The 13517-nt window shown below is 37.0% G+C and overlaps 1 protein-coding gene across 4 annotated transcripts; it reads right to left on the reverse strand.

Moving 5' to 3' along the window:
- Positions 1 to 2087: 2087 nt before the first annotated feature.
- hepacamb (hepatic and glial cell adhesion molecule b) lies at positions 2088 to 13260 on the reverse strand. 4 transcript variants are annotated; one of them, XM_062046557.1, is made up of 8 exons: positions 13170 to 13246; positions 12988 to 13055; positions 8286 to 8624; positions 5214 to 5495; positions 5051 to 5144; positions 4917 to 4975; positions 2720 to 2793; positions 2088 to 2660 (listed from the first exon to the last, which is right to left on the reverse strand). In XM_062046557.1, exons 3-8 carry the CDS (start codon positions 8605 to 8607, stop codon positions 2529 to 2531), a joined length of 963 nt encoding a protein of 320 aa, XP_061902541.1. In that variant the 5' UTR covers positions 8608 to 8624; positions 12988 to 13055; positions 13170 to 13246; the 3' UTR covers positions 2088 to 2528. The 4 variants fall into 4 exon arrangements, with proteins under 4 accessions (XP_061902541.1, XP_061902538.1, XP_061902540.1 ...); XM_062046554.1 differs by lacking the exon at positions 12988 to 13055 and having other exon boundaries at positions 13170 to 13260; XM_062046556.1 differs by lacking the exon at positions 13170 to 13246 and having other exon boundaries at positions 12988 to 13159.
- Positions 13261 to 13517: the final 257 nt, after the last annotated feature.

Genomic DNA, 13517 nt, shown 5'->3' on the forward strand with positions numbered 1-13517 from the left:
TGTCAAAAATATCTCCGTCTGTGTGACGAAGATGCAATATGCTAATTAGGAACGCCAGCGTCCAATCAGATGTTGACTTGTTGGCCAAACCAATCAGATGTTGTCTTTTTGGCCAATCAGCTTCTGCGGTTTAAAACCATTGTATGTCAAAATAACATAACACATATCAATTACTCATCTTTATTAATTGCATTTTCATTTTTTTAGCCAACATTATATGCTCCTGTTTATTTAAGAATATGTAATGCAACAAATGTTATGTTTTTAGATCCTAACTTAGCTTTCCTTCTATTCCTATTTTTGCCCAACCTCTATTTTGACCTATCACATGTTTTTATATTTGACAATGTTTGCTGAGCGACAGACAATTGTCCATCTTGGTGGACTGTAAATGTTTATTATATTCTAATATTGTACTGGAAGAAAAAAATACCCTAATGTGGCTTATGTTTTGTTTTAACATAATATAATTCAGTCAGACTGATTGAGAAGAAAGCAAAGTACTTTTATCCATGTATTTGTTTCGTATTCAAATCACATCTTCAACGTGTATGATGATATGTCAGTCACATTCAATAATGTCACTTTTTTTGACATTTACTTGACAGGCTTGGTAAGCCAGAACGTCAACAAAATGTTTGCATCCTCAACTCATATTTTGTATCAAAAAATTTGGAACAAAAATATTTTTCATGAAATTTGTGCATCTTGCATTTTAGTGGGTTCAGTTTAAGTACCCTTAGAGCCACTTTGACAAAAATAAATAATTTTAGTTTTATTTAAAATTGAAAACATTAAAATTGTACTTTAAATTTTGCTTTTAATTTGATTTTAAAAAATGTATTTAATTTGATTTTAAAAAATGTAATAAAATAAATAAATAGATTATCACTCAAACAGCGCGGCCATTTTCATTGTGCTACTTTACGGTCATTTGTCATTATATGAAGTGCTAATGAAAATACTGAACTGCACTGTTTTTTAATTTGCCTATCGTTTACAATCATTATGAAAGACAAGAAAACAAAAGTTTTTTTTGTTTTTTTTGCAGTCTAACATGTAAAAATCGGCTCGTCGCTTGGTGGCTAGCAATGCAGCTAACGGGAATAATCAATTCTACCGCAATATCACTTTAAAAATGCATTTAATTGCGTCAAATAGACTTTATTTACGTTCCGTAACCTATATAATAACCAAACTGTAGCGACATTGTTAATGTAAGAGCGAACCCAGAGGAACTCTTTTTCTAGCGTAATAACACATCAGCGTGCTACAAGCTAACTACGGAAAGAGATAAACTAGCTTCTACGACAACACTAATTGTGTTTGAGTTTGGAATGCACAACACAATGCGATAAGACACCAATCTATACTGACTGAAAAACATGAACAACCATATTACAGTATCTGTAAAGTATTAGCCCACATTTCATGTTTTGTTTGTACACAGCTAGCTCAACAGCATATGTACTGCAGCTGTAATAACAAGCATGACGTGCTGCGTGTATCATGATCGATATTAAAGTGTGAGTCACTCGATGGACACAGTTGTGCGTTTGCTCCAGCTGGCCGGGGAAGTTTTTTCCGGTTTATTTGGGTAAGCGCGCCATTTATGTCGAAATAGCTTGGCTCCAAGTTCCATATTTACAGGGTCAAAGTCACCTTCACCTCACTCTCTCGGCTTCCATCTGCTCCAACGTCTCGCCCTTCCTTTGTGCTCGCTTCTAGAAGCCGTAGTTCATCCTCAGTATATTCAGCTTCAAAAAGACAAGGTTGCGAATCCTCATTTGTCCAAAAATAGTCGTCTTCGATGTATGTTATCGATTCTGCCATGATTAAAATACACACACGCGTTTGTTTCCAGAAGTAGGAACACACATTTGTTGCCGGAAATCGGAAGTGCGTTGCTGCGGAAACGAAAATCAATACGCTAAAGATGTTAATTGGATTGAACAAAATACATTAATATATTGCACACATTAAATATTGTTCTGAACGTGTCTGTTACTACATTCTATATATATTTGCAGTGTGTTTATAAAACGTTGAGGGTTTTGAAGTTGTTTTAGAGGACTTTGAAGGCTACAATGTTGACTCACATTAGCTGCATCTTCCAAGCGTTTTTTTTAATCATTTTTAAAATACTAATAAAAAAAAAAACAGAACTGTGTTCTTGTCTCTCATAATGACAACATTCCCAAAAAGAAGTGTGGTTCCCCTTTAAAGTGAATATTATCTGACCCTTTGGTGACCAACATTGTATTATTATTAGTGTTTAATGGAAATTCATGCTTTTAAAATTATGCAACAACAGCAAAAAAAAAAATTAAGAACCAACACAACTATGAAAGAGTAAACACAATTTCCCCTGTAAAAAGGGTCAACGTGTGCAGAACGTAATTTTTTTTAATATGAAGAGTGGTAATGAAATCTGGCATTGATATTAGAGTAAAGTCTCCTAATTACACGTCAGTTAATGAGATGAGATCAGTGTTTACAAAGGACGTTATTTGAAGGTGTTGCAGGTTTCAGCTGGACTTGAGCATGGAGTGAACATGAGCCCTGGTGAGAGAGTCCATGTAGCTGCTGTAAGCCGGAGGATGCTCGGCTTCACAAGTGGAACCGACACTGTTGACGGAAGAGTCGCCCGGGGAAAGATCCTGCACAACAAGACTCGATGAAGTCCCAAAGGCAAACGTACATATCGCCGGGTGTGTACCTTTTGCTGCAGGATGCCAAGCGACGTCACGGCGTTCTTTCCATGGTGCTGCGTCTCTTCAGGAGATGCATCGGCTGCGGTAAATGGTACGCATCAGCAAGTGCAAACAAAGACACGTAAAATTGCATGGGGAAATGTAAGCAACAAGTTACGTTTGTGTATACCTTGCTTCTGGTGCCTATGCCTTTTATCTTTTGATTCCTGTGCTAAGTTTCGCTTTAGCTCCCTGTGCTATCGGCACGCTTGTTTGTATTTTTGAATGATTTATGAGAATAAATCATAGTCTTACCTGCACCTTGCCTCCAGAGTTCCTGCTGCATCTTGGGAGAACGATCCGCGCAGTAAAATGCGACCCAAGCGTAACACAAAATACACGAATCCCATTACCTGCATTGGTAGCCGCCTCTTGTTAGCAGTTTTTTACTATTTAGAACGCACAGTAAAGGAAAAGATGTGTTCCTATCTCACATTATGAATAATTACAAAATAAGTGCAGATTTAGTCATATATACTCTTATATTTACGTATATATATATATATACTGTATATACATGTGTGTATATACTGTGTGTATGTATGTATATATATATATATATATATATATATATATATATATATATATATATATATATATATATATATATATATATATATATATATATATATATATATATATATATATATATATATATATATATATAAAAATCTGTGTGTGTATATATATAAATGTGTATGATTATATATATATATATATGTGTGTATATATATGTACACACATACATACATATATATATAAATATACACATGTACATATATACACACATATATACACACAAGTACATAGATATACATATAGATAATTACACTTTACATGCTATATATACATATACACAGTATATATAGTCATATATACTTATTTATATATATATATGTATATACATGTGTGTGTATATATATATATATATACATAAATATATATATATATACTGCATATACATGTGTGTATATATATATATGTAAATATATATATATATATGTGTGTGTGTATATGTATAAATGTGTATGATTATATATATATATATATATATATATATATATATATATGTATGTGTGTATATATATGTACACACATACATATACTGTATATATAAATATACACATGTACATATGTACACACATATATATACACATGAACATAGATATACATATAGATAGTTACACTTTACATGCTATATATTATTATATATATATATATACTGTATATATATATATATATATATATATATGTGTGTATATATATATACATGTGTATGATTATATATATATATATGTATGTATATATATATATATATATATATATTTATATATATACATGTATATGTATGTGTATATATATATATATATATATATTTATATATATATGTATGTGTATATATATATATATATATATATATATTTATATATATATATATATATATATATATATATATATATATATATATATATATATGTACACACATACATGTATATATAAATATACACATTTACATATATACACACATATATATACACATGTACATAGATATACATATAGATAGTTACACTTTACATGCTATATATATATATATATATATATATTGTTACACTTTACAAGCTATATCATGTACATATTATTATATAATGGTATATAATATAGAGTATAGTTTCTTATTTTATTTGTATTTCTCCATTTAAACCGCGCACCTTGCACACATACCCACAACTACTATAGTGATTATACGTGATATGATCAGTCTATCATACCATATGATATCATACAATACAAGATAATACTACGCAAATACAACATCAAATATTATGATATCACATAGTATTAATGGAGTCATGAATTGTACTGTAAGTATTGTTCCAGTGCAGGATGCAGTGTGTATGTTGCAGCTTCGCTCTATCACACTTTTTCAAAATATATTTATAAAAAATCCGATCAGGGTTCCTCGCTGCCTAATTTTCTTCCTATATGTTATTTTCTATGATAATGTAGACTATATTGTGTAAAAAGTAGGTACATTATTTCATGTAATAATGTTAAAAAGGGTATTTTGAAGGTGGCAAAGAGTTTTTCATGGTCCAAGTGTGAAAATCTTTACCAATATAATATTTAATAACAATACCTAGTTTGTGTAAACCAAGTGCGTACCTGAGTGACGTCTTGACGTGTGTTGATTATAAAACCTGGAGAAAGGTTTTCCTCTTTTCCTAACAAGACACAAAGAAAATGGATGCCTGGCGATTTGCTGTCGTTGTTCGTTGTTGTCAAGTCAATAAAGTTACTTTTTGGATGGCGTCCAGCAGGCGCAGACGGTTACCAAGGCGATGAGGAGGACGATGCCGCCGGTGGAGAGGAGGATGTAGATGGAACTTCTCTCTAGAAGGGGAAAAGTGCTGTGAAAACAACAACAACAACAACAACAGTCGGCCATGACGGTTTACTCACTGTAGACACTCAGTCTGACCGGCGGGCTGGTTGCCGTGCCAGCGGGGTTTTCCACCACGCAGCCGTAGACGTCGTCGTCCGCCATGGTGACCCGAGTGATGGTCAGGTTCTTGTGGTCATGTGACAGCACCAGCCTGCTGTCGTTGCCCAGCGCCGCGCCGCCTTTCAACCACCTGTAGGAGGGCCTGGTGCCTGCGGCGTGCCAGCAGGTGAGGACCACGTTCCCAGTGCGCTCCAACACGGAGGTGGCCTCCAGGAGGACCGAGGGTTGGGAGAGCGGCTCTGTGTGTGAGAGGTGACATATTCAATGTTGGATTATCAATAAAGCTTTCAGCAGACGTCTTCAACCTCTTCCAGGCCGAGGAACCCCAACTGAAGCAGAGACCCCAAATTTCATTTCTTTTAAAATAAACTCAATTCCACAGCCTGCCAGAGAGCCTCAAGACATGTTTTTTAAAAGGCTAAATATATTTTTTTAATCAGGCTTTTTACTGATTATCTTAAACTCTTAGTTATTATTTTATTAGGTTAAGAGGTTTTTTTCTAGGTCTTCTTTTATTTTTTTTTATAGGTCTTCTTGTAGATCTTTTTGTTTGTCTTCTTCTAGATCTTCCTCTTGGTCTTCTTCTAGATCTTGCTATAGGTCTTCTTGTAGGTCTTCTTCCGGGTTTTTTCTAGGTCTTCTTCTAGAATTTTTTCTAGGTATTCTAGTTTTTTTTCTAGGTCTTCTTGTAGATCTTTTTGTTGCTCTTTTTCTAGATCTTCCTCTAAGTCTTCTTCTAGATCTTGCTATACGTCTTCTTGTAGGTCTTATTCTAGGTTTTTTCTAGGTCTTCTTCTATAATTTTTTCTAGGTGTTCTTCTAGTTTTTTTATAGGTCTTCTTGTAGATCTTTTTGTTGGTTTTCTTCTAGATCTTCCTCTAGGTCTTCTTCTAGATCTTCTTCCAGGTCTTCTTCTAGATCTTGGTATACGTCTTCTTGTAGGTCTTCTTCTAGAATTTTTTGTAGGTGTTCTTCTATTTTTTTTTATAGGTCTTCTTGTAGATCTTTTTGTTGGTCTTTTTCTAGATCTTCCTTTAGGCCTTCTTCTAGATCTTCCTCTAGGTCTTCTTCTAGAACCTATTTCATGTATTCTTGTAGATCTTGCCATAGGTCTTCTTGTCGGTCTTCTTTGAGGTTTTTTTCTCAGTCTTCTTCTATAATTTTTGCTAGGTCTTCTTCTAGTTTTTTATAGGTCTTCTTGTAGATCTTTTTGTTGGTTTTCTTCTAGATCTTCCTCTAGGTCTCCTTCTAGATCTTCTTCCAGGTCTTCTTGTAGATCTTGTTATAGGTTTTCTTGTAGGTCTTCCTCTATGCTTCTTCTAAGTCTTATTCTAGATTTTTTTCTAGGTCTGCCTCTAGTTTTTTTCTAGGTCTTCTTGAAGATCTTTTTGTTGGTGTTCTTCTACATCTTCCTCTAGGCCTTCTTCTCGATCTTGCTATATGTCTTTTTTTTGGTCTTTATCTAGGTTTTCTAGGTCTTCTTCTAGATTTTTTCTAGGTCTTCTGGTTTTTTTTTATAGGTCTTCTTGTAGATCTTTTTGTTGGTCTTCTTCTAGATCTTCATCAAGGTCTTCTTCTAGATCTTGCTATAGGCCTTCCTCTAGGTTTTTTCTAGGTTTTCTTCTAGAGTTTTTTCGAGGTATTCTTCTAGTTTTTTTATAGTTCTTCTTGTAGATCTTTTTGTTGGCCTTATTCTAGATCTTCCTCTAGGTCTTCTTCTAGATCTTCTTCCAGGTCTTCTTGTAGATCTTGTTATAGGTCTTCTTGTAGGTCTTCCTCCAGGTTTTTTTCTAGGTCTTTTTCTAGATTTTTTTCTAGGTCTTCTTCTAAGTCTTCTTCTAGATTTTTTGTAAGTCTTCCTATAGATTTTTTCTATGTATGCTTCTAGTTTTCTTTCTAGGTCTACTACATTTTTTTCTAGGTCTTCATCTAGTTTTTTTATAGGTCTTCTTGTAGATCTTTGTGTTGGCCTTCTTCTAGATCTTCCTCTAGGTCTTCTTCTAGATCTTCTTCCAGGTCTTCTTGTAGATCTTGTTATAGGTCTTCATGTAGGTCTTCCTCTGGGTTTTTTCTAGGTCTTTTTCTAGATTTTTTCTAGGTCTTCCTCTAGATTTTTTCGAGGTCTGCTTCTAGTTTTTTTTACTAGGTCTTCTTCTAGGCTTTTTTTTAGGTCGTCTTCAAGTTTTTTTTAGAGGTCTTCTTGTAGATCTTTTGTTGGTCTTTTTCTAGATCTTCCTCCAGGTCTTCTTCTAGATCTTGCTATAGGTCTTCTTCTAAGGTTTTTCTAGGTTTTCTTCTAGAGTTTTTCTAGGTCTTCTTCTAGGTTTTTTTTATAGGTCTTCTTGTAGATCTTTTTGTTGGCCTTCTCCTAGATCTTCCTCTAGGTCTTCTTCCATGTCTTCTTGTAGATCTTGTTATAGGTCTTCTTGTAGGTCTTCCTCCAGGATTTTGCTAGGTCTTCTTCTAGATTTTTTCTAGGTCTGCTTCTGTTTTTTTTCTATGTCTTCTTCTAGATTTTTTTCTATGTCTTCTTCTAGTTTTTTTATAGGTCTCCTTGTAAATCTTTTTGTTGGTCTTCTTCTGGATCTTCCTCCAGGTCTTCTTCTAGATCTTGCTATAGGTCTTCCTCTAGGTTTTTTTCCAGATTTTTTTCTAGGACTTCTTCTAAGTCTTCTTCTAGATTTTTTTCTAGGTCTTCTTCTAAGTCTTCTTCTAGATTTTTTCTAAGTCTGCTTCTAGTTTTTTTCTAGGTCTTCTTGAAGATCTTTTTGTTGGTGTTCTTCTACATCTTCCTCTAGGTCTTCTTCTAGATCTTCTTCCAGGTCTTCTTCTAGATCTTGTTTCTAGGTGAAGTGAAGTGAATTATATTTATATCTATATATGAACTTCTTTTCTGTAGAATAAACTGTTCAACTTCAACTCTGGTCACCTCTCGTCATTTTAGCCTTGGCATAACAGGATCTGGGTGGACTGCTCCCTCCTAAAGGCAGGGTCCCAATAAAAGAAATGAAGGAAGTTGGACTTATTACCGTCTACGGTGAGCGCGATGCTTCCCTCTCCCGTGAACGTATCGTCCGTGATGGAGACCTCCACATCGTACGTGCCCTCATCAGACAGCCTCAGGTTGTGCAGGAGGAGCGATCCGTTGGGGAATATCAGGATGCGATCGCGATACTCGGGTCTGAGCGTGCCCACGATGTCCGTACCGATGGACTGGACGACGGTGACCGACTTCTCCCTGCGCAGCTGCCACTTGATGACGGGCAGGTCGGCGCTAAAGCTGACGTAGGTCGCGGCCAGGAGGGCCTCGCCGCCGACCGTGCCCGTGATGACGGCGCTGGGAAGCGTCATGTTGACGGAGAGCACGCCTGCACAGAAGAGCAGAGATGAAATGCTGATTGCGGGGGGAAAATTAAAGGCCTACTGAAATGAAATGTTCTTATTTAAACGGGGATAGCAGATCCATTCTATGTGTCATACTTGATCATTTTGCGATATTGCCTATATTTTTGCTGAAAGGATTTAGTAGAGAACATTGACGATAAAGTTCGCAACTTTTGGTCGCTGATAAAAAAAGCCTTGCCTGTATCGGAAGTAGCGTGACGTCGCAGGTTGAAGGGATCCTCACATTTCCCCATTGTTTACACCAGCAGCGAGAGCGATTCGGACCGAGAAAGCGACGATTACCCCATTAATTTGAGCCAGGATGAAGGATTCGTGGATGAGGAACGTGAGAGTGAAGGACTAGAGTGCAGTGCAGGACGTATCTTATTTCGCTCTGACCGTAACTTAGGTACAAGCTGGCTCATTGGATTCCACACTTTGTCATTTTTCTATTGTGGATCACGGATTTGTATTTTAGACCACCTCGGATACTATATCCTCTTGAAAATGAGAGTCGAGAACGCAAAATGGACATTCGCAGTGACTTTTATCTCCACGACAATACATCGGCGAAGTATTTTAGCTATGGAGCTAACGTGACAGCATTGTGCTTAAATGCAGATAGAAACAAAAGAAATAAGCCCCTGATTAGAAGGATAGACAGAAGATCAACAATACTACCAAACCCTGGACCTGTAACCACACGGTTAATGCTGTACCGCCTGGCAAAGCCTAGCAATGCTGTTGCTAACGACGCCATTGAAGCTAACTTAGCTACGGGACCTCGACAGAGCTATGCTAAAAACATTAGCTATCCACCTACGCCAGCCCTCATCTGCTCATCAACACCCGTGCTCACTTGCATTCCAGCGATCGACGGCATGACGAAGTACTTCACCCGATCATCGATGCGGTCGGCGGCTAGCGTCGGATAGCGCGTCTGCTATCCAACTCAAAGTCCTCCTGGTTGTGTTGCTGCAGCCAGCCGCTAATACACCGATCCCACCTACAGCTTTCTTCTTTGCAGTCTCCATTGTTCATTAAACAAATTGCAAAAGATTCACCAACACAGATGTCCAGAATACTGTGGAATTTTGCGATGAAAACAGAGCTGTTTGTATTGGGATACAATGTGTCCCAATACTTCCGCTTCAACCATTGACGTCACGCGCAAACGTCATCATACATAGACATTTTCAACCGGAAGTTTCCCGGGAAATTTAAAAATGTACTTTATAAGTTAACCCGGCCGTATTGGCATGTGTTGCAATGTTAAGATTTCATCATTGATATGTAAACTATCAGACTGCGTGGTCGGTAGTAGTGGCTTTCAGTAGGCCTTTAAACTGGTGAGGCACTTTGCGTCGCCTTGGCAACCGCTGCCAGAAGTCTGTGGGATGCATGGACCAGCATCTGCTGACAAAGATGGCCATTGTCCTTCTCCTGCCAGTTGAGGAGCAGTACAGCTGCTACGCTAACATGCTACTATGCTAGCAGCGGCGTGACTCTGCAGCTTGCAACAATGGCTGCGAACCACAACTTTCAAATATGTCAACTCTGCACTTTTTCAGTTTGCACTAAAAGCCAACTCTGACCACAGGAGATGTTGAACATTTATTAAGTCGAAGGAAAAATGTATATTACATACCACCAAAAGAATATGTGATTATTGTCAGATAATTACATAGTGAAGGCAAAGAAAACTTTAAAAAAGTGAAGACTAACCGTGGAAGAAGTCCAGACACGACAGAAACAGAATCCATGGGTATATATGGACTTTTGGGGGCGGTTCAGCCATCATCACCATCATCATTATGACTTTCCAGCTCCGTTTGCCCCGCCCCCCTCGCCCGGAAGATGACGTCACGACGGGCTGGTCAGCTACTGGCTGGCTGACTTTGCAGACCGAGCACATTGGAGTGTGAGCGTGCGTGTATGCTGTGCGCCAGTATTAGTGGCGTCACATGCTTGCTCGCCACGTCACCGCGCACGTGGCCCTTGTACTTTGTTGATGTTTAAAGAAGCTACACACATGCCATTTTCTAATTGGCTTGATAATTTAAAATCAGCAATTAAATCTTGCAAACTGATGAAAAATACAAAAGCCCTTAATTTAAATTGATTTAGTTATTGCAGAAATATAAAGGGATTTAGTTTAACCTTTTTTGTTTGTTTGAATTTTGTATCTTCTCATATTTTTTGTAATTATTATTTATTGTTATTATGTTTACATTCTATTTGTATCGGCTTTAGTTTTCTTTCCTTACATGTTTTGTAAAAGACAGTATTTGCTCAACCTGTTGTTTAAAGTGCCTTAAATGTTGTGTACATTGAAACTATATGTTTGTATGTACATTGTTCAATTGGAAAAAATAAAAAAATAAAAAATAATATTTGTTTAAAGAAGCTCTGCCGGTAAAATTTGGTATCAGGGAAAATAATTTGACATTGTAGAAAAAGTTGTATTGGCACCAAAAGAAGTTTTGGCAACAAATAAATCCAAACATTGGAAAAAAATAAAATATTTTTGGTGGATATTTTTTTTAAATCATGACATGTTTTCGATGCCAATATTCATATTTTGTACACTTATATTGTTTTTGTGTGTTTCACAGGTTTTTATGTTAAACTTTGTTTCCACATTCACTTGTTTAGTTTATTTTTTTTCTCGGTTTCTCTTCTTTTTTTTACGGTTTCAAACTAAAAGCGAGTGTGGAATGGTGCCTGTGCTATGTAGTTTCGTACATTTTTATTGTTTTTGTGTTAGACTTTTTTTCCCCATTTGCTTGTCTTTTTTACGGTTTCGCTTCTTTTTTTTACGGTTTCAAACTGAAAGCGAGTGTGGAAGGGTGCCTGTGCCATGTAGTTTTGTACATTTGTATTGTTTTTGTGTTAGACTTTTTTTCCCCATTTGCTTGTCTTTTTTACGGTTTCGCTTCTTTTTTTTACGGTTTCAAACTAAAAGCCAGTGTGGATGGTGTGATGTTATGAGCTAGGGCAGTGTTTTTCAACCTTTTTTGAGCCAAGGCACATTTTTTGCTTTGAAAAAATGCAAAGGCACACCACCAGCAAGACATCATTAAAAAAACGAAACTCAGTTGACAGTAAAAAGTCGTTTGTGTTGGGTATGACTTTAAACCATAACCAAGCATGAATCAATATAGCTCTTGTCTCAAAGTAGGTGTACTGTCACCACCTGTCACATCACACCCTGACTTAATTGGAGTTTGTTGCTGTTTTCCTGTGTGTAGTGTTTTAGTTCTTGTCTTGCGCTCCTATTTTGGTGGCTTTTTCTCTTTTTTTGGTATTTTCCTGTAGCAGTTTCATGTCTTCCTTTGAGCGATATTTCCCGCATCTAGTTTGTTTTAGCAATCAAGAAGATTTTAGTTGTTTTTATCCTTCTTTGTGTGGACATTGTTGATTGTCATGTCATATTTCGGATGTACTTTGCGGACGCCGTCTTTGCTCCACAGTAAGTCTTTGCTGTCGTCCAGCATTCTGTTTTTGTTTACTTTGTAGCCAGTTCAGTTTTAGTTCCGTTCTGCATAGCCTTCCCTATACTTTAATGCCTTTTCTTAGGGGCACTCACCTTTTGTTTATTTTTGGTTTAAGCATTAGACACAATTTTACCTGCACACTGCCTCCCGCTGTTTCCAACATCTACAAAGCAATTAGCACCGGCTGCCACCTACTGATATGGAAGAGTATTACACGGTTACTCCGTCGAGCTTTAGACAGCACCGACACTCAACAACAACACATTACTTGCAGACTATAATTACTGGTTTGCAAAAAATATTTTTAACCCAAATAGGTTAAATTAGGTAATCTCCCATGGCACACCAGTGTGCAGCAGCACAGTGGTTGAAAAACACTGAGCTAGCGAACATATGAACTACACTACCCAGCATGCAACAGTAGTGACGAGCTTGCGCGGTAGCCCCGTGGAGGTTGTTGTGTGTCGCCATGCTGGCAGCTAGAATGTGGTTATGAGCACGCTGTGTGACTAAACATTGAGAACTCAGTAAACACGCCTCGTCTGCATTATTTACAATTAGACCGTCTGCATTATTTACATTTAGACAGACAACACAGACGGGTGCCTGTGGGCGGGGTTTACAACAAGTTTAGCCGGAAGCAGTTTTACTAGACTAAGGCTTGCAGGTAAAACACCGTAGAAGAAGACGGGAGGACCGACGGCCTCTGAATTAAGATTTTAAAAAGCTTCAAAATATGAAATTATGCAGCAAAAGTAGTTTTGTACATGAGTAGGCCTATGTGTGTTGTGCTTCCTGTATTTGTAAACTCTATATAGTGAACTACATGTAGTACTTTTTGACGACTTACCTAGTTCGTAAATCTCTGGCAGTGTTTTGGCTCCATTGAAAAGGTGCACTTTTTGTTTTGCACACGGCCTGGAGGTGGGCGTGTCGCAAGGTCACACAAAAGTCCATTCAGTGCTCTCAAACAATAATATAAAATACAATGAAAATTAAAAAAAAAAAAGTTAAAAAGTATAATATTTTTACCTTGCTGTCTACGAATAGCAGACGACGTGCTCCGCCTCTCCAAAAGTGGCCACGCCCCGTGTGTGCTTTGATGCACAGGAAGTGACGTCATCAAAATGGCAGCGGCACACACAAAATGAATGAATGAAGCGTTCGTACAAAGAGACACTTAAGGACGTTTGGTGCAATCGAAACGTTCGTACACAGATGGGTTCATAAATGGATGTTCCACTGTATACATATTATTCTTCATCAGGTCAGCAAGACTTTATTAATATACATATTATTATTGGTCATGGAGTTAATAAGACTATCAATAAACCCACTTATGCCTGCCTCCAAACTTTGGGCAGAGGCAACAAACTGGAA

Source organism: Entelurus aequoreus, linkage group LG05, assembly GCF_033978785.1.
Source record: "Entelurus aequoreus isolate RoL-2023_Sb linkage group LG05, RoL_Eaeq_v1.1, whole genome shotgun sequence".
Lineage (NCBI taxonomy): Eukaryota > Metazoa > Chordata > Actinopteri > Syngnathiformes > Syngnathidae > Entelurus > Entelurus aequoreus.

What these genes read in the sequence shown, in the direction of transcription:
- hepacamb (XM_062046554.1), bottom strand. Translation starts at nt 13,260, where the DNA reads ATGACGTCACTTCCTGTGCATCAAAGCACACACGGGGCGTGGCCACTT. An exon ending in TGCTATTCGTAGACAGCAAG is followed by an intron (nt 8,625 to 13,169) that starts GTAAAAATATTA and finishes TCTTCTGTGCAG; the next exon opens with GCGTGCTCTCCGTCAACATG. An exon ending in TTGGCATCCTGCAGCAAAAG is followed by an intron (nt 2,661 to 2,719) that starts GTACACACCCGG and finishes CTTGTTGTGCAG; the next exon opens with GATCTTTCCCCGGGCGACTC.